Source organism: Rhopalosiphum padi, chromosome 4 (assembly GCF_020882245.1).
Source record: "Rhopalosiphum padi isolate XX-2018 chromosome 4, ASM2088224v1, whole genome shotgun sequence".
In the NCBI taxonomy this organism is placed as follows: domain Eukaryota; kingdom Metazoa; phylum Arthropoda; class Insecta; order Hemiptera; family Aphididae; genus Rhopalosiphum; species Rhopalosiphum padi.
Genome location: NC_083600.1, coordinates 51666169 through 51693964, shown reverse-complemented (window position 1 = coordinate 51693964; position 27796 = coordinate 51666169). Strand labels below are relative to the sequence as shown.

General features: G+C 25.5%; 2 protein-coding genes across 3 annotated transcripts in view; one reads left to right on the top strand and one right to left on the bottom strand.

The window, feature by feature from the left end:
* LOC132928821 (1-phosphatidylinositol 4,5-bisphosphate phosphodiesterase classes I and II) overlaps positions 1-21256 on the top strand; it is a 46898-nt gene extending 25642 nt beyond the window's left edge. Inside the window, exons 2-18 of one of the 2 annotated variants that reach the window (XM_060993724.1) lie at positions 1442-1519; positions 1628-1696; positions 1849-1986; positions 8486-8619; positions 10553-10637; positions 10712-10812; positions 13997-14328; positions 14383-14699; positions 14769-14982; positions 15415-15612; positions 16772-17301; positions 17513-17824; positions 17923-18148; positions 18294-18519; positions 18614-18961; positions 19594-19738; positions 20102-21256. In XM_060993724.1, the coding sequence (XP_060849707.1) occupies positions 1442-1519; positions 1628-1696; positions 1849-1986; positions 8486-8619; positions 10553-10637; positions 10712-10812; positions 13997-14328; positions 14383-14699; positions 14769-14982; positions 15415-15612; positions 16772-17301; positions 17513-17824; positions 17923-18148; positions 18294-18519; positions 18614-18961; positions 19594-19738; positions 20102-20194 (3546 nt within the window). In that variant the 3' untranslated portion in view covers positions 20195-21256. Of the gene's footprint in view, positions 1-1441; positions 1520-1627; positions 1697-1848; positions 1987-8485; positions 8620-10552; positions 10638-10711; positions 10813-13996; positions 14329-14382; positions 14700-14768; positions 14983-15414; positions 15613-16771; positions 17302-17512; positions 17825-17922; positions 18149-18293; positions 18523-18613; positions 18962-19593; positions 19739-20101 lie in introns of both variants that reach the window. The other variant, XM_060993723.1, reaches the window with a different exon arrangement.
* A 3821-nt stretch (positions 21257-25077) lies between these two features.
* On the bottom strand, positions 25078-27334 carry LOC132930036 (uncharacterized). The gene is made up of 5 exons (XM_060995692.1): positions 27057-27334; positions 26240-26885; positions 25497-25563; positions 25327-25421; positions 25078-25194 (listed from the first exon to the last, which is right to left on the bottom strand). Exons 1-5 carry the CDS (start codon positions 27332-27334, stop codon positions 25078-25080), a joined length of 1203 nt encoding a protein of 400 aa, XP_060851675.1.
* Between the last annotated feature and the right edge of the window lie 462 nt (positions 27335-27796).

Genomic DNA, 27796 nt, shown 5'->3' with positions numbered 1-27796 from the left:
ATACATTTAAGTACTTTATACGTATACACTTATATATATAATTGATGCTACAGTAGAACGAAGTGTAAATATTATAATCAGCGTTTGGCCATTTAAAGTTTACGGAGTCAAGCAACGTTCGTTTATCGAATTTAACGTTCTCGTCGTGGCTGTTGTGTGGAGTGTGTATAGCTAAAAATCAAGTTAAAAATGTATAAACTTTGTCTCTAGATAAACTTCCAATTGAAATGCGAACAGGCATTTGGGAAGTTCAAAATCATGGTTGAACCCGATGAAAGTTGTTCAATTTTATTTATATATAGGAGGGAGAAAAAATGTTTGGTGTTAAAATTAATGTAGGTACATTTAAATTCAAAGTGTATTGAAGTCGGCCGTCTTTATAGTTATTAATTAATTTTGCACTCAAGTCAACAATAATTGATTTGTTATTATGATTATTACTATTATTATTATTATTGTTATTATTATTATTATTATTATTATTATTATTGTTATAGATGCATAATAAGTATAAAATATTATGTTTGAATGCTCAGCAGTATTTAAATTGATGGGTTTTTAGGAAATTATTTATTATAGAATAGTTCATTCTTGTTATAATGATTCCAGGCCCAATGGATGGAATGTTTTAATATTCAAAGTTGACATAGCTTTATTTCTTCGATAAAAACGACAATTTTTGTTTTTATGTTTTATTGTTATATGAAAATTATTTTAGTTTATTTCCGTTAATATTTTGAAAGTTCTTAACTGCATTTTTTTAAGATGTTGTTTTTATTACTCGAAGAATATGCAGTTGTAATAAAACCTCTTCGTTTGCTTTCATTTGTATTTTTCTTTATGGTAACGTCAATTTTGCACGATTGATTTTGATTTTTTTCAACTCGATTGATTTGCTAAATGGGGCTTATATTTTAACAAATGTATAGTTCATAAGTACTTATAGACTATCAATTATGTTTCGGTTCACAAATGTTACCAATATATTTAATTTCCTATAAAGTATGAAGCCTATATATATATATATATATATATAGTGTGCTTAATGTTTGTGGCAATGTATATATATAATAGTCTATTAAATGCTTACTAATATTAATATAATAGGTCATATGATAAAATTTATTAATATCATGTTGGTTATTCTTTTCATATTTACTTTTATTAGTTTATAACCATATCTGTGAAACTTGTATGTACAAATTATTATAACGATTATTAATCATAGGTTATAGATAATGATATTACCAGACTCATATATTAACTTATGGTAATTTACTGATGTAACATTCAAAGTTGAAAGCTTATTGACGTTATTCTATCGTGTATATCAATATAAATTTTCAATCAATAGGAACTGTTAATATTCTTTTGGCAAATATTATTATACGTACCTATACGAATATTTAAATTAATAAAGGAATGTATTTTTTTTTTACAGGAGAGCGGAATTGGGCTACCTGTAACTATCAAAGTAGACGAACGGGGATTTTTCTTGTACTGGATGGACCAAAAAAAAGTAAAAGCACTGCTTCCTGAATATTATTGTGACTTAACCTATATTATAATGACTGCGTTTATTATTACCATTTATTTTCGCTGTTTTTTTTTTTTTATTTTTTGTCAGGACTGTGAAGTGATTGACATGTCGACGATACGAGACACTAGGACAGGAAAATACGCCAGGGTCCCAAAAGTATTTTTATTTATTATATATAAATATATGCATCTATGTGTGTGTGTGTATAATTATAAATGTATATGTGTATTTTTACGCACGCATGTACTATGTAGGAGTATGTGCGGTGATATTTGATGAATGATTTTATGTCCCTCGGTTTTATTTAGGACACGAAATTGAGAAGTGTCGTGTGTATGGGGTCCCAAGAGCCATTGGGCGATAAAACGATTACCGTCGTCGTGGCCACGGATTTTGTGAACGTGTCGTTCATTAATTTCTGTTGCAATAAAAAGCAAACGGCCCAAGTAAGCATAATATATTGCATAATAATAATTATTTTTTATCACAATATCGTGACCAATATAATAATAGAATATATTGTTAATTATACTTTTATTAATATGTAAGAATAGACGCATATAGATATGAGATATTATTAGCATTGAACACTAAAAATAAAAATAACATTAGTCAGTAAATTTATTTACTTTTTAATATTTTTTGTATTAAAATGTATATAATCCTTGTATACTCATTAGTTCTCGGAATAAATACAGTTTTGAAAAGGATATTATTCCAATATTGCATTAATTAGCATTTATTATATGCGTGTAACCACTAATTATTAACTTAATACATAATATTAAGTGACGAGAGAATTTTTTAAAATAAACTTTCAGCATTATTTATATTATGTGTGTGATTTAGAAAATACTTATCTTTTTAAACTTTAAAGCATTTGCCTTAAGGAAAAAAAAGTTATAATAAATCAATAATTTTAAATATACTTGAAAAGGTATTATGGACATGGATTACTTCACAATTGTAGTACAATTTATGAAACTTATCTCTTGCTGGACCTTATTTATAAGACATTGAAAATTAACTTAATATTTAAATATTTTTATTGTACTTACTTTTAAATAATATTTTCTGCTTCAAAATGATACAAAAATAAACGTCCTAGCTTTTATGTTTAAAAGCATTTTTGTATTTTAAGTCAATTTTTAATTTAGACATTTGTCTTCCTTTACATTTAAAATTTGTATACAAACTGTTTTTCTGAGGATTTTAGTATTTTATTAATAATGTAATATAATTTTAAACTTCGTGTACTTTTAAGTTATTATAATTAATGTTGAGCGACCAGAAAGAGATAAAGTCTACGTATATAAGGATAGAAATATGAAATTAGGTAATTCTTGGTTGACTTTAATTGGTCGTTGTATATCTAGTTACCTACATTTATATAGTAAATTAAACTTGTTTGTTAAATTTCTAAGTACTTTAATTAGTTATTAGTTATTACTAATATAACTATGTGCTTTAGAATAAGGGCAATTTAAATTAAAAATAAATGATTTACTTAATAATATTACCTATTAAGTCATTTGATTATTTATTACAGGCGTATATGAATAATCTATTTTTTTTCACGATTTTCTTTGTTTTTTCTTTAGAAACCCGTATAATAACTATTACAAATATCATATAAGGTAAAAAAATGTATACAAATATTTCCAAATTGTATTAAAATATAACTTATTCGTATTAATTGATTAAATTAATTTTTTTAAATAATAATAATAATATGTATTGCTATTCGAAATTAATTTTATATTATATTCATTTAAAAAACCGATGACCTATCTGGCTATGAACTTATAAAATATATTATATTTATTTTCGACTTTAAATAAAAATTAGTTTAATTCGATTAAAATTATGTATTTATAACTATTAAATAAAAGCATTACTAATTTCAATTAATCACGTGTAAATTATACTCAATAAATCTCAATTGAAATTTTTATTATACCATAAATAATAATAAAAACATAAGGAACATTAAAGGTAATCATAAATTAGTTGTAGTGCACTACAATAGCTATTAATCATCTAATTAATACATAGAAGAATAAATTCATATATTTAATTATAATTAAAATTTTCAAACTAACATATTATTATAATTACAAACGATGACTAGATAACGGTTTGAGGCGTGTTGGTTAGTCCCAGTATTACGTTATAGTGTTACAAATTTGTTGTGTTACCAATACAAAAATTATGCAGATAAATTATTAACTGGTTTGTTAATGAAGTGTGTTTAAAATTGTTTTCAATATTGTTAAACACGTATATTCTTAGATTATTTGTATAGGTATGTAAAAATGAAAACAACCCGAAAAGGCAACTGCAAATTGAATGACTTTGTCATTGTTTACTAAATTACAATAATTTTGCTCTTGTTTTACTTCTTATTAGTTATTAATTATTACTTATATAGTTTGTCTTTAACTTCTGTAAATTAGTTGTATCTATATATTCTCATGTAACATATGCCTTAGTGCTGAAATGAACTAGTTAGAAATTCATCGATGCTACTAATCAATTACCTGATTTTAATTACAAACATTATTTTGAAAATAATAAAAAATCTGCAATTATATTGTAAAGGTACATCATTTTAAAGTAAATATTAATAATGTATCATAAAGGAAAAAGTTTGAGAACTACTGTTTTGTACATGATTGAAGTGTAAATAATTTAGAAAAAAAATTAAATACAATAACTAAAATTATAACGCGGATTAAACGATTATGATTAATGCGATTGTTTAAACATCATTTTTAAAATATTAATCTGTAAATGTGAATAAATATTTTAAATTAGTTTAGGGATTAAATATTAGTTAAGATAAATTGTTTATAATGTTTGTTTACTTGTTTCATTAATACAAAATAATAATATTATGTTGTCCACATATTCACGTATTATTTAATGTTAGTTTGTTTTTAGCATTGGATTCAGGATTTCCCTTAAAATATAAAGTATTATAATTCATAATTATCATTTACGGTGTGAAACTTTCTGTTTAGCATTATATTAATTATTTAATTATTCTTGCTATTATTATTATAACTTAAGTACAAATAGTATTGAAGATGAAATTTTGGATGTATTATTAATTATTTAAATTTAAAAATATTTTTTTACTTGGATCCACTGATGCTGATTAAGGAGGTAATAATATATATGGTTCAAGGTTATAATTTAATTGAAAATATAAGCTAAATTATAATCACCTGTGGTAATAGTTATGATAACGAGTGAAATAAAGTTATATTTTGTATTTCTAAGTAATAGAAATTATGTTCGTGGTGAATTTTTAAAAAAAGCCTTGTGTTGTACGTTAAAAATAACAACTCAAACTAGAAACCCTTTTTGGTAGTGTAATGTTCCTTTTATAATATATATATATATATACTGAGTGTGACCCTAGAATAACTATGTTAAAGTATATCGATGTATTGTGCTCGTTTCAAACAAGACGGGATTTTGGCCAAGATTTCTCTCGGGGTGGGAATACATCTTTGTATATCAGCGGGATATCTTCGTTCTGAAAAGGATTTATAAAAACGCAATAATAACTGACTTGGCTAAAATACAAAAAAAAAAAATATTACAAGAAAGGCCTTTTGTTTTTCATCTAAATATATGTTTCTAATTTAGCAGGTCACATCTGATTTTAAATCAAACACATTTTTATTACGAAGGTGAAATTCTAGATCAAATTTCAATTGAAATGTTTATTCACTTTTGTTTTTTTTTAATTAAAAAATGAAAAGAAATAAAAGTTAAAACATGGGGGGAGGACATTCCCTATTTACAGTTCGAGCGCAGGAATTGAGTTAAATTGAACTAATTTAAAATATGTTTAATTTATATGTATTAATCCCAACGTGAATTTATTTATAAATAAATAAAATATTGTGGTCTTCAATTTGCGTAATATTCAACATTACGTGTATTCATTATTTTCAATGAAGATTTATGCAATAGGATAATTTAAAATAAATTATATATTACGATATGAACTTATAATAATAAGCATAAATGTGAACATCATAATAAAATAATTTTCAAATGAATAACATACTTTAACTATTTTAATATATGTATAGGACTCGTGTAATTAATCTTATCATAGCTTTCAAATTAGTATTTAATTATTACGTGTTAAGTATCAGTTTAAATATAAAGAGTATAAGTACATTTACTTATCAATAATTTTCACAATGACTTTGTATTTATTTTTTCGTTTATTATAGAAATATAAACAAAAGTTTTGTTTTATAATTTATGTAAAATCATGATAGTCAATTCCTATAAATTGCTATGTATTTGATAGTAAAGACTTACAGATTATTATATAATATATAATATGATACACATTGAAATGGTGAAAATAAAAATTACTTTAATACCCAGCAGTAATAAATTGGATATTATTTGACTAAATTAATAATTGATAAATAAAAAAAATTATAATACTTAGGTCCTTATATAATTTGAATAATTGTATCGGTATTTAATATTGAATTTTTTATAAAATTAACCTAGATGGTTATTACATTTTTTTGACGTTTAAAACTTACTATCAACAGATATTATTAAAAAATAACAAAAAAATATGAATGCATCATTAAATTTAAAATTGTGTCATTAATAATATCAGTATATATATATATATATATATATATTATAATTAAGTTAAATAGGTAAATTTAATTGATTTATTTTAAAATTATAATTAATAAATACATTTAAAAACAACTAATACACGATGAGAAAAATGTGGATATATGAACATATATATCATGTTATACATTGAGTGATTCACCAAGCATGATCACCTCATTTTATCCTTTAATAATTAATTATTTATGAAAAACTAAAATTTTTATAATGTTTAAGTATACTTTAAGATACAATTTTCAAATACTTAAATATTTTATACTATTTAGAAAATATCTGCTGTTCTGGTGCCGAGAAAATTATATTTTTTTTTAAATGCAAACCATAATTTTTTAATGTACAACATATATGTTTAAAATCTGATCTGTTTGAAAATTTGACCACATTAAAAAAAAAAATATTTTTTTTTCTCATACGTATTTGAAACTAAAACGAGTAGTTCCGGTGTTATTAAACTTAGCGTATTAGGTACATAAAAATATTATTAAGAATAATAGTCCTTTTTAATGGGTTTACATAAAATATAAAATTGATGTAACGTATTAAGTCTAGTATAGTGTTACGACCTTTTTGACACTACGGACTACTTAGAGAACTTTCGGTAGGTCACGGATCACTTCGATTTTAAGGTGACCTTTTTTTTTCTTATTAGCAAGGTTCACATTTTTCAGATTTTATAATAAATAAAAATAATAATATTTTCAATAACAATGTTAATTATTTACGCTTTATACATAAACATCAACTCTTTCAAAAACTCATCTTAATAATTTAGAACAAAAGAGGTTGTTTTCATTTGAAGAAATAAAAAAATTTTCACTATATCACAAACTTTTTATAATTTATAATAATGATAATTATTTAAGAATAATATGGTTCTATAATATTGTACGTATTTAAGACATCAAAACATCAAAATTTGAATGAATTCAAGTATAAAATTCGAAGGTGCTAAGCATTCTTGAACAAAAAATCATTGCCCTCGAGGATAATTTTACAAATATAACGATACAATTCTTAAGTTCAAATAATGTCTACGTGTTATAATGCTGGAAAATTATGAACAGCTATTTGCCACGAAATAATTATGTATTATTTTATCATCGAATAAACTACGATTATTTTTACAAAATTTTTATCAGACTTTTTATATTTACTGAAACCTTTTATAATGTTTTATTTTTTATAATTTAATAAGTATTTAATAAACAGATTTTAATTTTTTTTAATATTTTATGAAAACAATTTAAATGTTGATAATAAACTAACTAAAACATTTATACGTACTAAACATATACGTAGTATATGTGTTAATATATTATTGTTTGTTTTTAAAATTATAAATACCTACTTGAAATGTATTTACAATTTACTGTTAAACTAATTTTATAACTATCTTGTAGCCTTGTCTACATTTTAGTCAAATTTTTATAATTTCCCATACAATTTTAAAAGTCATTTTTCATGAAAAATTGAATGAGTTATTATATTTCTTGTACATTCCATATTATCTATTTATTTATAAATTTTTATGAAAATATTTTTTTCGTCAATTTTTTCGAAATAATTTGAGTGACGTAAGCATAAATTTAAATTTTAGTATTTTATTTATTTGTTTGTCTTTATTTAAAACATGAAATAATGATAGAATACCAATAGTATTTTATATTTTCCTAGATAAAATATTAATTAATTCTAGTATTAAAGATTACAAAATCGTGTTGATTATGACGAACGTAAATTATTTTTTTTATATAATAATATGTTATGTGTGCATGTAAAACGAAACTAATTAATTAAAATTCATATCGTTCGTGTGTCTTCTTAAGTAGTTACATCAACTTCAAATAACTTAGTTATATTATTTCAAAATAATATGTGTAAGCCGCTTTATTTGGCTTTTAGATTTATTTCAACCTGATAGTGAAAATATTTGGAAATATTTAAATAATGTAATATACAGTGTACTTATTTGCACTAGTTATATTTGAAGTACCTATAGGTACACAGTAAAATATATTGATACAAAAAATCGATCATTTTACAAAAACTTAATTACACAGGAACTGTTAATTTATACAGGTCTGTAGAGTTACTAATCGATTTCAATTATCTATTTGACAATATTGTAGTGCACTTGACCCTTTTCAGTGTCATTGCAGTGAATTATGATGTCTTTAATATTGTGTATTCGTTTAGCAGAGTTAACAGTGGCAAAACATTGTTACCATGTCATTAATTGTTATTTATTACACCATTTAGGTATGGACAGATGGTCTTTTGAAGCTTGCTCTGAATTTGGCGCAGCTAAATTGGTCACCAATAGCGTTTTTGCACAAAACGCATACCAAATTGAATTTATTAGTAGACAAGAATGGAAAAATTCCAATAAAAAAGTGATTATTACATTTTTATATTATTTTATTTACATTTATTTGTATAGCATAATTTAAACAGAATTTTTAAAACTCTGTCCATGAATTTAATTAAACATCTGAAATATTGATGGGGTATGTGTGGGTTTGATTTATTAGTTTTTTTTTAGTTATGTATAAATATTGAAAATATACAAGCATTATGTTTTTATACACGCGTTTGAAGTTCTAATTTTGACAGAATTTGTCAAAATTATGAAAATGTACAGATTTCGTTGTTGTTATTAATTCATATGTTTAATTTTATATCTAAGAGGTAGTTATTTAGTACAAGATTCCTCGTAAGTTTTTCTTATCGTGGTTTAAACATTTCAAAAATATGTACTTATTTATATTTTTTAAAATATCTTTGAAGTTAAAATCTTGACAAAATTAGGTATGGCGGTGGATATTTACTTATTAGTTTAAACAAATATTATATTATACATAATAATTATTATATGTTATGCACAACATATTTTACAAAAATTAGTTCAACTTCATTATATATTATATTGATAATAGTAATTTAAATGTATAATAAAATATTCTTAGAATTAGAGTCCGTCAAATTGATTTCACTCAGATTAATTTTTTGTAAAATGCAATGATTTTTCATTGAATTTAAAATTAATACGTTTTTTTACAATGACCTAGCTATTTATTTATTCGCGATATCCTACTATACAGCAGAGTGACTTCCGCAATTTTTTAATCGAACGGATAGATTTTTATGAAAGAAATATTTAATTTATGTATCTAAAAAAAATCTATTAAAATAAATTATTTGTTTTGTGTAGGTATCTATATTTTTGTATCGTGATTATTGTCATCAAAAAAGAATTGTTTCACTACAAGTTAATAAAACATACAAAACTGAATAATTTCTTTTAAACAGTAATTACGAAGTAAAACGATTTGTCTCACTTGACTTTATGTGTATTTAGGCACTTCACTTTGAACTCATTTTCAACATATTCCATGAAGTATAAGATAAAACCCTTGTGTGCTTTATATAATATGCGATTATAAATATGTACCTACAAACCATTCATTATTCAATAAATTATTAATTACATCGCCCAAAACAAATGAGCAAACACCTCAACAAAAATTCCAATTAAATTAATTAATTACTAGAATAGTGCTCCGATGTTTAAATATGTCCAATTAATCTGTATTGCATAAATATTTTTTTTATTGCTTTACAATATGTGCTTTTATAACACTACATCATAATATATTAGAAGTTGATTATAGACTGTGCTTGGAAGCAATTATTTTAGTTTTAAATTGCGCTTGGTTTCTGCTCTAAATCGGTTTTTTGTATGCAATTATTATTGCTATAAAATATAAGCATATATGACTCCTCCAATAGCCAATTCATCACTTTTTTATATTTATTATCGAGATCATGTCAAACTAACGTCGAGTAAAATATGATTAAAAATATTTATGATTAATGGAATATCCGGGTATATAATCATTGATACATCTAAATGAGTTGTACAATTTTTAATTTATCTATTAATTTTATTTAAACTTATTTACTTTTGATATTTTTAATTTGTTTAATCAAATGAACGACAATCCCGGGTATTGAAAACTTTATAATCTACGCATATTTATCTATCCGGATTCGTGATATAAAACTGTATACATAGTTAGAGAAAATATCAATAACGTAAAAATTGATTCTATTTTTATAATACGCGTATAATATTTATTTCCTTATTTTGGGTGTCTTAGCGTTTCCGTATTTTTTAACTGATCATATCTTGCAAACTTAATCAGTGCCTATAAGCTTATTTAATATTATATAATATACGAAATTAAGATACCACAAAGCGCTCTGTATCTATGTATACATATTTCATGACATAAGTTTTTATATATTTATGTATAATAATTTTAGTATTCTCAAGACGTTCGCGCAAAACAAAGATGATAGGAAGAAAATCGAAAAGGCCCTGGAGTCATCTGGATTACCATCGAATAAAGTACGAAATACAATGAGAAGTTATATTAAAATTGTATTAATTAGACCAATAGTAACTGATGTTATATTATCCAGAATGATTTTGTTAGTCCGGCAAAGTTTATATTCGAAGACTTTTTCACTTTCTACAAAAATCTCACGACTCGACCCGAAGTTGCGCAATTATTTGATGACATGTGAGTATATTTCAACATTACAATAAATTAAAATATATAACATTAATAAAGTTAGTGGTAACATGTATATACTAATACAGCACATAAATGGTACAAAAATTTAGTTAATAATATATATATTATATAACAATAATATACTTTATAGACTTATAGTTCGTATAATATATAGTTTTGATTTAATTGATAATATACCTTGTATTGGTTCTCGTACTTATATTTTGTGTTACGACGTTAATTTGTTGTATATTTTAACTATAAGACACGATTATCATATTATACTATTATTATTATTATCCTTTGGTAAATTAAATGTATATTCTAATGAATTATCAAAGGGTCATAAAATTAAACAATATTTACAGGGCCGGAATATGATTTTTGTGCCTCAGGGGTTTGTGTTTTTTTTTCATAAGACCACCGTGTATTTTTTATTATCCTGTAATAATATTTGTATTGAAAATTAATCTACAATTTTAAAGGAAATATCTTTAAATGTAATAATTAAAAATTATGATTGATTAAAAAACATATTTATAGAAAAATTATACGCAAATACCACATGGTATTATAATTTATCTTTTTGTATTCATATTACGAGTACATAAAAATATTTAAAACCTAATTTATTTCATACATACTTTCCCTGCTCCACCAAAAAATGTCTTAAACATTTTTATTTAAATAATTTTTGGTTATACCAACTGTATGAATTTGTTTGTTAGTTTTCAAAAATTTTTTCGATTCTAGTACTCGAATAATATCGAAAATACTGAAAAAAGCCAATATGTCTCTATTGTCTTTATAGCCCATCTAATGTAAGCAATTAAGTATTTATTTTACTTTATCGGATTCAATTACTGAATTTTTAATATGTGAAAAAATACACATAGGCTTAACCAGGATTTGTTGTAGTTAAAAGCACTCGACTTTTAGAAAATAAAAGTTCAAAATAAATCATAGAACCAAAATTTAAAAAAAAAATAAATAAATTTATATTTTTTATTTTATTGTCTACTTATTTTATATTTTATAATTCCACACGCATAATATATTTTTAGAAGAAAATATTTTTAAAATTTTTCATTTTCAAGCACTCCTAACTTCTGTAGTTACACTGATACTTTACTTCCTCAATTTGGAAATTAGCTGGATGTTTTCTTCAATAAACTATTATTCGCCATTTATATGACCTATTCTAAAATGTATATTAAGACTTCTTCGACCTCTATATCATACAATTGATACTCAACACTCGCCAATACATAGTATTATAATATAATTAAACCAAAGATGTTAAACAACGAAAAAATAAAAAAATTTCTAAAAATTTCCAATTTATAATCAACACTGTTAAGAGGTTAAATTTAAATTAATAGCCTTTGCACCGATGCTTTTTTTCGAGATCAATAAAAAAAGTAATAAAATTAATATAATTTAACATTGATATTTATTATGTATATTTAATAATAATTTCTTTTCTTTAAAAACTACAATGACAATTGTCTAAGGCTTAAACGCTAAGCAAAAATAATTTTAATTTTAGATAGTACGCATTGTTGTATTTAAAATACAATTTAATATGGGCAACACTGGACAGATTTTTTTTGCATGATGAAGTAAGATAGGCCGGAGGTCTTATCACTCCAATAAACTCACCACATAATAACTGTAAACAAACCATACATAATTATTGATTAGAAAATGTAGTTATAATATTAGTTTAGTGTTTCGAGTTTAAGAAATAATACAATTTAATAAGACGAAGAATTTTACGTTTGTTATTTTCTAACGTTTAAATTCATGTTTAAAATATAACAACCTTTCTTTCGACGGCGTCATAATTAGATTTTTCTTATAAATGTGCCCTGGCATATTGTTAATTATATTTATGTGTAGTATTGTGTGTATACACAATGTAATATGTATATACATGAAAATGTATGTTATAGTTATTAATTTGTCGCATCGTTAAAGATTGTTTTTTAGCGACTAATGAAAATTATAAAGGCTAAATAATACATTTTAAATTATGAAAGACGGGGATTCCCGCTATGATTTTCAGTCACATTAAATACTCATAATATTATAATATTATAGTTGTTTTTAAATAGAAAACATAAACTGAACAAACAGTTTAGTATTTTAATATTATATAGGTAATTAATTTATAATATATTGACATATTGTATATTAATAATATATCACATAGTTCCTCTATTATGTATAGTTCCACAATAGATAAAACCCTACAAATTTTTATCCTAAAATATTTAACAATTTTTATTTTATCTTATATATTATTATCAAAATTCATAGCCAGTAAAATTTTGATTAATCCAAAAATATGTATAAATTATAGAACTAATTTATTTTCCATTTGTATAAATATACTTAATTTTGGTATTGACTAGAGCTTTTTATTTAAATCTAGGACATTTCCTACTTTCTCGTAATATTGTTCGTGGTATCTAGGGACCAGACAGGGTTACTTGAGTTGTTAAAATTGAAAATATCCATTTACTTCTTATGAAAATTCAAGCCGGATGTAACAGGGATAAAATAGTCTGCCAGTGAAAAAGTTAAATAAAAATATTTTTAAAAAAAATGTTCATGATTGAATAGATTTACAAGGAGTAAATTTCCTTATGTATTTTATTTAATTTTACTTAAATATCCAAACATATTGTTTCTTTTTAGAAAAATCTTAATTATTTAAAAAAAAAATATTCTTTACAATGAAATTTATAAAAAAAAATTATAATTCGAAAATAGTGTTAAAATTAATTTTTATTTTGAAATAGTATAAGTTGTATGCAGTTGGATAATTCTGTTAATTTTCTATGAAAAACATAAAACAATATATAAAATATTCATAACTCATAATGCATTTTATCACTGCTATTTTCTCAGTTAAAATAAACATGAATTTAATACATAAATATTCTAAAATGTTAAATACTTACAGCAATATTCATATGTTTCTTTAAGGTTTTAATTATTTTTGTTAGATGTATTGGTTACACCTAGCACTGAATTTTATATATAAATCATATAGCCTTTATTTTTAATCCGATCCCGATTCAAGTTATTATTATATTATCATAATAAATAAATTATATTAATTATAATTTTAATAACATTTATTCATACAAATGTATACATCTGTATCATGTGCTATTTTTAGATGTTGTAGTGATCGCGGAGCTTCGGGTAAGAAAAAACTTATGACAGTTGATCAGTTCGTTGATTTCTTGAATCGTACTCAAAGAGATCCTCGTCTAAATGAAATACTCCACCCATATGCAAATTCAGATAGAGCAAAAGATCTGATTCGTGAATTTGAACCTAATAAACAAAGCGCTCAACGAGGCTTGTTGAGTTTTGACGGTTTTCTCAAGTATCTGATGAGCGCTGACAACCCTATAGTATCGTCTACTACGTTTGAATTAAACAACGACATGGATCAGCCGCTATCACATTATTTCATAAATTCGTCACATAACACTTACTTGACTGGTAACAATTATGCACAATAGTATTTATAGTTTTCTAAAATTAATTTTTAACTAGGTCACCAGTTGACTGGTAAGTCATCCGTAGAGATTTACAGACAGTGCCTACTGTCTGGATGTCGATGCGTTGAATTAGATTTGTGGAATGGAAAGACAAATGAACCGGTAATCCTGCACGGATATACATTTGTACCAGAAGTGTCAGCTCGAGAAGTAATAGAGGCAATCGCTGAATCGGCTTTCAAATCGTCGGATTACCCAGTCATATTATCATTTGAAAATCATTGCAACACTAAACAACAAGCGAAAATAGCCCAATACTGTCATGAATATTTTGGTGATATGTTGTTGTATGAACCATTGGACAGCCATAAAGTAATAATTATAAACACAACTATTTTTTTTTTTGTCCCGTGTGTTTAATTACCTCTAACGTTATTATAGCTCGAGCCCGGCATATCGTTACCACCCCCTTCAATGCTGAAAAACAAAATAATCATAAAAAATAAGAAAAAACACCACCATCATCATAAAAAGCCTACGGCTAGTGTAGTATTGGAGCCTGCTACAGCTGCAACTATGGTGTTAGGTAATGGAGATTTACCACGAGGACCTATTCGACAATCTAGCAAGGACAGTAATCAAGACGATGATGAAGGTATAAACAGTAATTATTATAATTAAAATAATAAGAAACTCAATATTATAACGTAAAAAATGACCCGATGTTTTTCAACATTTACTTTTTATAAATATGTGTTTTGTGTAATTATTATTGTTTAATATTTTATATATTATATCAACTTTTTACGAATGAGATAAAAAATATTTTTAATACATTTCAAAATGCACGGGTCTGAAAAAAAATAAAAATTGAAAACACTAACTGTATATAATACAAGGGCGCATTTTTGTTGCAAACAAAAAATAAAAGTAATTTTGATATTGTTATAGAATATTAATTGGAATTAGAAATAATGATTTCACCTAATTTCAGACCTGAAATTCAATTCAGCTATAAAGCTGTAAAAAAATTATAAAAATATGTTAAATCTATGCATAAATAACGATGTTAAAACAATTATTGTAGACGACGACGACAGCAGTAGTGATACAGATGGAGAAGAAGAGGATATAGATAGAACAGTTGATTTAAAACATGTATTACAAGGTAAGCCTTTGGTTGATAAAGTATCCAACACCAAAGAGACAGAAGCTGGTACAGAAATTTCAGTTCTCGTAAATTATTGTCAATCAGTGCAATTCACCTCATTTGAAAACGCGGAAAGTAAGTTTTATAATAATTTCATAATATAATTTTGAAGTTTTATGTTAAGAAATTATCTCCTCTAGTATACATTTTATCCCACCTACCTTATAAATGCGTAACAAAAAAAATATACGTTCTGCTGTTTGGTTTGCTTCGTTAGATCTGCGTAACATAAGATTTACTTATTATTAAACATAAAGGCAATCGCATGTTTATATATTGTTGCAAGTGTTTTTCGATGTTTTAATTTTGAAGCGAGTTTTAAACATTTTTAAATTGTAATATTAAGACTTGTAATATTTAACTCACTTCCAAATTAAAATATTGAAAAAAACATTCTAAAAAATTCATTATAGATGTTGTAAACTTCAATTATAGGTAAATTTACTGTTATACTGAAACTAATGAAGCTTAACGGGACTTGTTTAGAACTATTGAACGTAAATTTTCTATTTTATAGACTTGTTAGACGGGGACAACACATGTGGGTGTCACATAATCCTCTTAAAACATTTTCATTGACATAAAAAATTCTCATATTTATGAGCCAAATTTACGATTTTGAGGTTTTGAAAAATACGTAATAAAAAAAATAATTTGATAATAGCTCTTATGTGTTATTATACTTATCTTCACTGTAGAATTAATGAAAACTTATAAATAAAACCTCCTCTATTATACCCATAAATATTTTATATTATAAATCGTTTATGAAATATTGTCTGTGATTAAAAATCTATATTACACCAATAAAAAACTATGAATTTAAAAATATATAATAACTTATAAGCTTTGTAAAAAACATAAAATATGTATAATAAAATCTTCAGAATGGCAAAACATTGACTATTTATACAATATTTCCATCAACATTGAATTTTGACCAAAATAAGATTTTAAAGTTTTATTGTATATTTAAATAAAATATGTTTTAGCACATGGTGATTTTTTCGTGTCAAAGATGTCATATTATTATTTTATAACTCTTAATGGAAATCAATAAAATATATTATACTTAAATGAAAATCGTTGTATATGTTTTTGTTAAACACTAAATATATGATCAATATTAAAAATTTTAAGTTAAAATTTTATTTTTATGCTTAGACACGCTTATAATCAGAGCCTATATAATTTTATATTTATTTTTATATCGTTATTTATACTGTGTTTTAAGAAAAAAACCGGCACTATGAGATGTCATCGTTTGACGAGAAACAAGCCATGACGCTACTGAAAGAAAGGCCAATGGAGTTTGTCAAGTATAATAAAAATCAATTGAGTCGAGTTTATCCGGCCGGAACGCGTTTTGACTCGTCCAACTTCATGCCGCAAGTATTTTGGAACGCAGGATGTCAGCTAGTTGCATTAAATTACCAAACCATGGACGTGGCGATGCAGCTAAATTTAGGAATATTCGAGTACAATATGCGCAGTGGTTATTTGTTGAAACCGGAGTTCATGAGACGCGCCGACCGTACGTTCGACCCGTTCGCCGAATCCACTGTGGATGGAATCATTGCTGGTACATTGACCGTCGATATCATATCCGGTCAATTGCTCACAGACAAACGCGTCGGAACTTACGTGGACATCGAGATGTACGGCTTGCCGGCCGACACGGTCAGGAAGAAATTTCGTACTCGGACGGTACCGTATAACGGCATTAATCCGGTGTACGGCGATGAACCTTTTGTTTTCAAAAAAGTACGTTTTCTTCTTTGACTGTCAATAATTATAATAATAATAATAATAATAATAATAATAATAATAATAATAATAATAATAATAATAATGTTTACACATTCCTTGCTAAATTATCTATTCCTGTATACATAATACCAACAAATCATTTAGGTATAATATACACTTAAATAAAACATTTAATTTATAACAAAAATGTTTGTGCTAATTCCAGGTGGTCCTTCCTCAACTCGCATCTCTGCGTCTAGCTGTTTTCGAGGAGTCCGGGAAATTGATCGGCCATCGTGTCATTCCAGTAGTTGGACTCTGCCCGGGATACAGGCACGTCGTACTGCGTAATGAAATGGGTCAGCCCCTGCCTAGTGGAACGTTGTTCTTAAAAATCACGGTAAAAGACTATGTGCCAGACGGCTTATCGGATTTTGCCGAAGCCCTGGCTAATCCTATTAAATTCCAATCTGATCTGGAAAAACGCACCAAGCAATTAGCTGTCTATGCAGACGAATCGGACCAATCTGTCGACGAAGTAAGCATGATTAACGAATGATGTCGTCTCGTTATTCATATAATTTAATAGTATACCTAATCATAATCTAATCTGTGGCGTGTGTGTTATTAATCGAGGCGAGTGTTGCACCGGCGGAACGCGACGTAAAACCAGTTACCCGTCACCAAACCAGCTGCCCGGATTTGCCCACCGGCCATCAGATGACTGTTACGTTGCCGGCATCGCACCGAAAGTCGGTGACCGTTAATCCCGTGTCGACGATGGAATATTCGGTCAATGATGATTTTAGCAAGGGCCCGAAAGTCGCGCAAAGGAATCTTCCGACGTTGTTGACTACTTCTCGTGAGTTAAATTCGAGTTTTCACTTAAATACGATAATAATTACACATTAAAACAAACATAATATTACCAACACAGTACTAGCTATAATAAACTCCCGTCGACCATAAACATGTATGTATTGTATTATTTATTGTTGTGCGTACAGTGAGCGAAGGTGTAGTCGCCGAATCTCTTTCGAAGCTTAACGAAAACAAACTGGTTAAGGATAAGAAAATGGAGCTGGAGAAAAAGATCGAAGTTCTTCGGAGAAAATATGAAAAAGACAGATATCGCGTTCAGCATCTGAAACCGTCACACGATTCGGATCGGAAGCGAATGTCCAAGTTCTCAATGAGTTCCCGATTTGTTAAGCGGCTATCGATAAAAAACATGTAGTAATAATTATTGTGATTACGTTTGCACGTCACATATTATATGTATATATAAAACAAAAAAGTTTTATTTTATTAATTTCGTGTTCCCCAGCCAGGAGAGCATACTGCAGAGTAACCAAGATGCGTCCGAATCCTCTGAATGCGACACGGACAATTCCACTAGCTCGATGCCGAGAATGTCGAGAAGTCAGTCCGAACGGTTGTTGGCGATTAGCAAAGACCACGTGATACAAGAACGGGACCTCCGTGAGAAATATCACGAGATCGTGTTTTCGTCGTTGGAGAAAGTGATGCGTTTGTCGCAATCGAACCAGATGAAAATGTTGCGCGTACTGTTAGACAAAGAGACCGCGGAAGTAATGAAAAAGCTGCAGGACCGCCGAAGACATGAAATGAAATCGTTGGCAAAAATACACAAGGACAAAGACGAGATTGGAAGGTATGGTGGTATAAAAAAAAAATAGATAAAATTGAATTATCGTTTATAGAAAACTATGAAATAAACATTTGACGAAAATTTCAAATATGACGTTTATTCGTTATGTTATAAACGTTTAACTAATTTAACAACACCTATTCAAAATGTAAAAAATATCTTATACAAATAAGGCTATACCTATAAGGCTATAAAGCTATAACTCGTTATAATTTGAACAAAATAATCTATTTATTTGTTTATAATAATATGTGTTTTGTGTAATAAAGTAAATTTCTTACTCAATTTTCAATTTTTTGAAATCTGACCGAACTAACTTGGTTAGTCGGTCGATTAATCCCGCACGCAACTAGGCTTAGTCGTGAAAAAACTATACACGCAACTCGACCTAGATAATGATTTTCGCACGCAATTCGGAAACACCGCATATTATATATATGTTTAGTACCGCGAAATTTCCACCCAAAAATATTTGTCCTCCTCGAAAGCTTATATGAGCAACTTTTTATTATTTTCAAACATAACAATAATTATTAACAATTTGATAGTTTACCAATGTCAAAAGAAATGTTATTATACTTTACAAATAAAAACATTTTCATATGACACTATTCTTTGTTGTTGTTGTTGTATAGGATCAAGCGAGAAGTATCTAGTTCAATGGTGGAAAAGGGTGTAAATGAACGGGTGCGCTTAGCTCAGATCTATGAGAAGAAGACTGAGGAACTAGAAAAACAGCACGAAGAAATCAGACAAAATTTTAATGATCTCAAGAAAAAAGTAAGTAGACACACATAATCCTGCTCTAATCGAGTAAAATGGATTACGTCGGATTTATTTTTAAATTTTAATAATTTTTATTTTATGCATTGCGCATATTTTTATTATAAAGGTAACAATATTTTTTAAATGTCATTATTTACTGCATTTTTATATTCATTATAAGTATCTCATGGATTTTTTTTGATTTTATTTCTAAATTTTTTTTTTTAAATTACCATTTTTCAACTTTTTACCCGAGCACCACAGAATCGTACTTGTTTATAAAATACAGTACCGTGGGTTTAATTAAACTGGTTGTTGTGCAAAAGTTATAAAAATCAAGTCCTGTGCATGGTTTATATGATTGAATTATTTTTCCAGGCAAAAGCGGAATTGATCAAAGAATTCGAGGCCAAATTACAAAACGTTGAATTCGGGGTTGGGCCGAGCACTAAGGCCGAATTCGAACAATGACACGAATAAATTCGTACAACTAGCTACGTAGTTAGGTACTATAGCCACTAGGCACCTAGTAAATTCAAAAAACAAAAACATTGTTCTAATCAGTGGCAATAAATAATATTATACATGTGATGCATTTGAAAAGTAAGTTTAGAGACACTTGCGCCGATTTCAATGTCGATCCCTAAAGACTGACCGATCGATTTAACTCGTTATTGTAGTTTAATTTGATTAATCATTTTGCCATTTATTATAATTATTTTTAATTTTAATTATTTGTTCTCTCGTTCTGTACAAGTTTTGTGAATTAAATTTTACAGCGACCGGTGGTAGTGTATTGTAATGTTGTAATATATTGGTTTTATTTATTTATTTATTTTGTTATTGAAGGCGACAAAACCTTTTTTATTGTGATATCTATATTTATTTTGTTAAACATTTTGTGATAATTTTGTTACGCAGCCTCACATCGTATACTATATTACTTACATTCATTGACAATCATTATTTTTTCAGTTACATTTTTTTTCTCTAATAATTTCAATAGAATACCTATTATTTTACTATTGATTTGATTAGACTTATCCTATCTATGTTTGTGTACCCATGATATGGCTATATTATAGTGTACCTACCTATTATATTACTGTCTGATGCATAGTTTACAATAATGCAAATAATTATTACACTACTTTATTATTATACTCACGTCGAATTTTTCATTATATTATTACCTAGATTATATTATGTATTGTGTACCTATACGTTTTATTAAATTATTGTTATTAAATACATTATATATAGGTTACCAGATATTGGTACCGGATAGATTTCAATAATTAATTTTACATCAGTCTAGTCTGATTTGTTTTATCTTGTACACAATTTAATTTTGTTATTTAAAAATATGTTAAATTGTACTCACTGGCGTTTATATACATCGTTGTTTGTATTCAATTCAGAAATAAAACCTTAGATCCTGTTACGTTTGACTATGTAGTCGATCATATTTAATGTATTGCTTTGTAATACACAAACTAATAATATAATAAAGACAATTTAAACACGCTAATATTAATATTTGTAAATTTATTCCATTGATGCATGGATATGTATCATGAATATAAGCGTTAGTTTTATTAAAAAAAAAAAAAAAGTTGATAAAACGAAAAAAAAATGTTTATCCAAAAAGTGCAATTTAATGATCACTGGTTAAAGATTTTAAGGCAATTTTTTTCCAATTTGTATGCAAAAAAAAATATTTATAAGACTGGTATGATAGTATATATTATATTTATAACATATATTATTGTTTATATGTGGTGAACAAATAAATTTTAATTTGTATAACTTACAAATAATAGATTATCAGTTTTTTGTATTATATTATACTTATTTCATATCAGAAAAGAAATTTACAAATGTAAAAAAAAAACCAAAAAGTAACCTAAGCGTTATACACATTATTATATAATAATTATATATCCTATACTCGACACTCGTATATCTTGGTTTTTAGCCTCAAACAAATTTAAATAAGCAGTACATTTATTATTTTATTTGGTTTCAAATGTTTTAATACAATAGTGGGTACTTACTTCTTTACTATAATTTACCATAATATTACCTAATCGCTATTCTTATCCTAACTGTCGTAACTATGGTTTGAAAATATTAATTAACCTAAAATAATTACTGCTATACATATTAAAACTAATTCTGTATAAGTTACCCAAGAAAACAAAATAATATGGCAAATGAAAATATTATTAAATAATAAATGATAAATATAGTTTCAAACAAAAGTCGTGTAATTATACAAATCTAGTGTTGCACCATTACTAATATAAATGTAATATGAAACATATTAAAATAATTTTGTGTGTAATACAATAACAGTATTCAATATTGTAATACTGCTTATTTTCACAGGTAGGTATGCATGAACGTTCAAAAGCCACTTAAATTAATCCAAGTCTGACATAAAACATTTACGGAAAAATGAACACAATTTTTGATCGAAAATGCTTTTTACTTAAACAATTCTAAAATATTTTACTGAGATCCGTGTATAATAATCACCGTTTCTTCACGTACGAAACGTAATGGAAATTATTTGCAAAATATTGGCTTATTTTTTAAATCGTTTGAATAATGTCGGGAAGACCAACTTCAATCAAACTCGAGCATTTTTATTCACAAACATTATGTGATCATTTATTAATCATTAATCAATAAAAAAACTCAATATATTTTTTAATGTTAATAAAAAATACAAATAGAAAGTGAATTATATAAAATATGTGGGAAATACAGAGAAATATACGCTTTCGTATGTCCCTGTATTAAAAAAAAAAAAATACCCAATCAGTGAACATAAGGTGTAACTTCTGATAAAATTATTATGTACATCAAATGATTTATACGTATTTTCGTATAATTGAATAGTGAATAACAAAACACAACAACGCTTATTTTTGGTAGAAATCGGAGAAATTTTTTTTAATTTATTTTTTTTTTTATATAGAAACTACCCTGTCATTTTCATACGCATTGCCATGATGTAGCAATATATCAAAATATTTTGTGATTTTAGTGATGAAAAATAATGTAAATACATATTATCAATACGAATTACGAACATTCTTAAAACTTAAAGAAATTAACGTTATCCTGAGTTTATGATATTTTGAACATATTATAGTAATTACAAGAATGTCAAATTATAATTTACCTATATGAAATGTTTATTAACCCTAAAATTAAAATAGGGCTAAGGTTTGTTTTTTAAAAAAGTGGTTCTTTTAATAGTATTTATACTAGTACAATTTTAAACAGCAAATTTTGATAATTATCAACAATCGTTATTTGTGTTATAAAGATAAATATTTGAATAATTGAAATAATAATTAATCTACATGAAAGACTATGTAAGACATTTCAAATTTATTATTTATTTAATCGATAGTACCTCCTCAAGTACAAGAACACAAAACTAAATTGTTTCTTGTTTGTATAATAATTAGTAATCGAATTGTTTGAATTCGTTTTATTATGCTATTCAATCAATCATAGTTTTATGTACCTACCTATACATTTTTAAAAATATGGTTTACCGTGAATAAATATTCAAATAGTCTTTTACTATTTTGTTATTATTTTTGTACTCTTGTTCATTATAATATAAACATTAAAATCACTATATCCATAATAACTAATAAATAACCGTCGTAGTATTTGGCATTATCTTACAAGTTGGTAATAATTTGGGAAACCGTCTTTTTAAATCAAATTAATGTTCTATTATAGATGAATTAGAACTGTATTAAATAACTATTTTTTTTTTAGATTTAAATATGGTTAATTTACAAAGTAAAATTTTAGCGTAAATTTGTTCAGTATTTTTTTACTAGATAATATTTTTTATCGCTCAAAATTGAAAATTGTATGTGCCTATTCCCTTTGATTAATTATAATTGAAAATTGTTTTTGAAATATGTTATCAATGTCAGGCAGCTATCACTGCATTGGTCTATAGTATGTTCTTATAAAATATGTTATAAACTAAATCGCCAAGTGATTAACCACATAAGTGCCAAAATAAATTGCTTTATGCACTTAAAAAAAAAAATGCATGCAACCATTGTAGTACTATTGCATACACTATACGCCGTGTGTTAGTGCAACTGTGAAGTAGATTTTAAGTTATCAAACATTTCTTAAACTCTTTTCTACATTTTATACACACACAATTTGCTAAATTTAAATAAATAGGTATGTTACTGTTATTTTAATGTATTTATATATATATATAATAAGCATATTTATGAGTTATGCTTCACAATGAAATAAGTAACACATTATTTAATACAAATTAAAATAATAAATAATATGATATTTCAGTTAACATTATAAGTTATACTAATATTTAAATACAAATCCGATATGTATATATATAATATATATCTTTAATTTAACAAAGTTATTAAACTTTTTATTCATACTTAGTCTGTATAATATCTATCTGAATAAATTTGTGATTAACATTTTAAAGAAAAGTTCAATAATTTAAAACGATCTTATTTTATTACACAATTATACATCACATAGTTAATTGTATTAAAACTACAGACCTCTCTATAATATCTATTTTTATTGAACAAATGTTCAAAAAAGTATGTTTATTTTTAAATTTAAACAACGCGTCGAAAATAGTGTATTACTGGCTTAACGTTTTTCATTTTTATACAAATATCCCTAGAAAAAAAAAAATTAGTAACTATTTAATAATAATGTAAATTATTTATGATTCGTTATGGGCATTGAACCATTGTACTGGGTTTCCATTTTATATTAATATTACTCGAAACAAATGTTTTTAAATTGATATTTAAAATATACTTTAAAAGTTTAAAATGCATAATATATAGAAATGTATATTATCTTCTATATTAGTTATAATTTATAAAGTTTATCACAATATTCGGCTTTTTTTTTTCATTTTCACGTATACGTTTAGAATGATGGAGGTAAAATACAATAATTTTTAATTTATTTTTATTAAAATGGATTCTATAGTTCAATTATTGGATCAAACCTATTATACTATGACTTATTATTTATCGTATTTCTGTATTATTAATGTATTGATCGATTTAGTTATCATTAAACATACAATTTATTAAATTATTGTCTTTATCACAATAAATTTTGGTAGGTACGTAAAAAATAATTATGATTTTTGAATCTGTAACATTAAAAAAGAATTTAAATAATATTATTTATTGTCTTACTTTTATATTTGTTTTAACAAATTATACTTTTAGACCAGAGGTTTAATTTTATAAGCTAAGTAATGAGTAGCTACGAACATGTTTATTATATAAGGATTTTCACTAGTTTCTTACCCAGTTTTTGCGATACCGAACAGTATTATTAAACATTTCTAAAATAATAGGATGATTTTTCATCTGTATTAATGTTGTTATTCCAGTCATTAGTAATACAAGCATCTGCAAGATATATGATAGATTTTATGTAACATTATATTAAAATATAGTTAAGTCTAAATAAAAATAATCAATGTTGTTCTTAAATATTCTTAATCAATAATGTCAGTTATTCACAATACTATTAATACTCACTGATACTACTAGATTCATATTTATGTTGAAAAATCCAAATGCAGTTATTTCATCCAATTCCGAGTTTGATATTTGAACCATAAACGTTTTAATCTATTTAAGAACGACAAATGATTTATTTATTTATTTATTCTAAATGAAATATTATGAAATATAAATCCATTTTAGTTGAATTTTAATGTCAACGGGTAAATTTGAAATCCGAATTAATCGTAAATATGATACGATTTTATTTTTCTATAACATTTTTAAGTAAAATAATATTATATGGTAAAATATTAAGAAAAAAAAAAGTTAAGCGTAAAGTCACATCCATTTTTATATGTGTTAGAAATTACAATTTTGATAACATTGAATATTTGGGAGAAATTTCTGTTCAAACAATTTTAGTTATTTTGTTGTGATTCAAAAAATATGAACCGTGAAAACATTCCGCTATTACATTATCATTTTCTTTACACTTTTCAAAATATTTAGAAAAAGTTTTAGGTATTTATACCATGAACCTATATTCACGCTATTATACGTATAGTCGCAATATATTGACTTAGTTAATAACAATAATATGTTTTATCATTGAATTTAAATTTAATAGACATAATATTACTAATACTTACTCCATAGGGTGTTACACTATTACGTTTTTTTTTTTTTTATTGTCTATCATTATTATTTGAACGAATTTTGAAAGGAATATTCTCTGAATCGCTATACCACCTGTAGGTACCTACACGATGACTGAATGATACTGGTTCATAAATACAATATAATATATTATAAAGAGTATCTATTCGTATTTCTTAAATTATTAATTTATCCAAATTTTAGTTTATTTTTAACTCATAAAATACGAATCCTAAAAATAAAATATGATTTTAAATCGTCATTATTATTAATAATAAATTAATCGTACCTTTTCTTTTATCCAAGAAGTTGCAACGATGATTAACATTATGGAAATTACTATTTGTAATTTAAAAATGTATAATGGTAAATAATGTATAATACATTCTATAAAACTAACATTTGGTGATATAAATTCATGTTTTATCATTACATAAAATAAATATATCATATCAATAAAATTGAATACAAAGAAGTGCAAGAGCAATAAACCGTAACCCAAATTGAATATTTTTAAGATTTCAGATAATTTAGCGTGTAACATTCTAATGTTTTCTATCAACATAACTATTTCATGATGAGTCCATTCATTATTGGAAGTAGCGACCAGCCCAGCCGGAAGGAATTTCCAATAATTATTTATTGTTTGAAATTTATATGCGATGTTGACGAGATAAAAAAATACTGTTATAAAAACCACATAATCGGTAATATATGGTACACCAAAAAAGTATACGATAATAATGTAAATGTTGACATCCTTCGGTGGCCATAAGTAAACAGCATAAACTTCAAACCCAATAAAATATATCAAAAATGAAATTAAAATATAATTCCAATTCGTTTTACTTAGAAACCATTTGCGATCATTCAATATTACTGCAGGTGAGAGTAATGATATATTTTCATCAAATTGTATGATGCTATTAATCAACCTAAAAAAAATTAAAAACGTAAGAACATCGAAAATATAACTATACAGGACACAGGTATTTAAATCAAATTTTAAAAAACTGTGTACATAATTAAAAATATATATTTTAGTATACGACTGAAAATTGAAATATTCAAACTAAAAAGTAGTTATACACTTTTAGTAATCTCACTTTATCGTCCATTTTTCTGATAACCTTCCTGCAATAACTACGAACCAAAATTTAACTAATCGAAATTCAATTATGTAATAAAATGCATTTGTATGAACGATATATGTACATATTATCAACACGATCATTCTTGAAACTTCAAGAAATGTATAATACTGTGAGTTTATATTTTTAATTAGTAATCCATCAGATTCCAAAATATATGAAATATTAATTAGCCCTAAAATCTTGCCTAAACTTAAAATAGGCCCGAGCGTTGTTTTGAAAACAGTTGACATTTTAGTAATAAGTTTTTTGTGCAACTAGCACAAAAGGAAAGCGAAATTATTGATTTTAAAAAGTTAAAACTTGAAAATTAAAATTATTACATGCATAATATAGGTACGATTATTTACTTAATAAATAGATAGGTCGTAGCTCGTAGGCAAATAAAATGTATAATATTCTTATTTATTCAAATACTGCCAATGCTGATATAATAAAATTATGTATCTGATAGTAAATATTTTATTTTTAGTTTAGGAAAGAAAGTCAATTTTATTATTTTACTAAATAATTGATAATAGTGTGTACACTATATACTGTGTTTGTAATTTATATGAATTATATAATAGAGGGACAATATTTGTAGTTTCACAACACTATTGTTACATTTGCATTGTGTAAGTTCAAAGGCCATACTTAAGTGGGAAGGGGATCACGAGCAAGCACATATCCGGGGTTAGCCGTTAGCTTGTCTT

Bases quoted from the DNA above. Each gene is read 5' to 3' on its own strand.
- LOC132930036 (XM_060995692.1), bottom strand. From the start codon at position 27,334: ATGTCAACTGTTTTCAAAACAACGCTCGGGCCTATTTTAAGTTTAGGC. The intron at 25,422-25,496 runs AACTAAAATGGA...TCGTTCTTAAAT, and splicing joins ACCCGTTGACATTAAAATTC to AGATTAAAACGTTTATGGTT. The intron at 25,195-25,326 runs GTGAGTATTAAT...TATATCTTGCAG, and splicing joins ATATGAATCTAGTAGTATCA to ATGCTTGTATTACTAATGAC.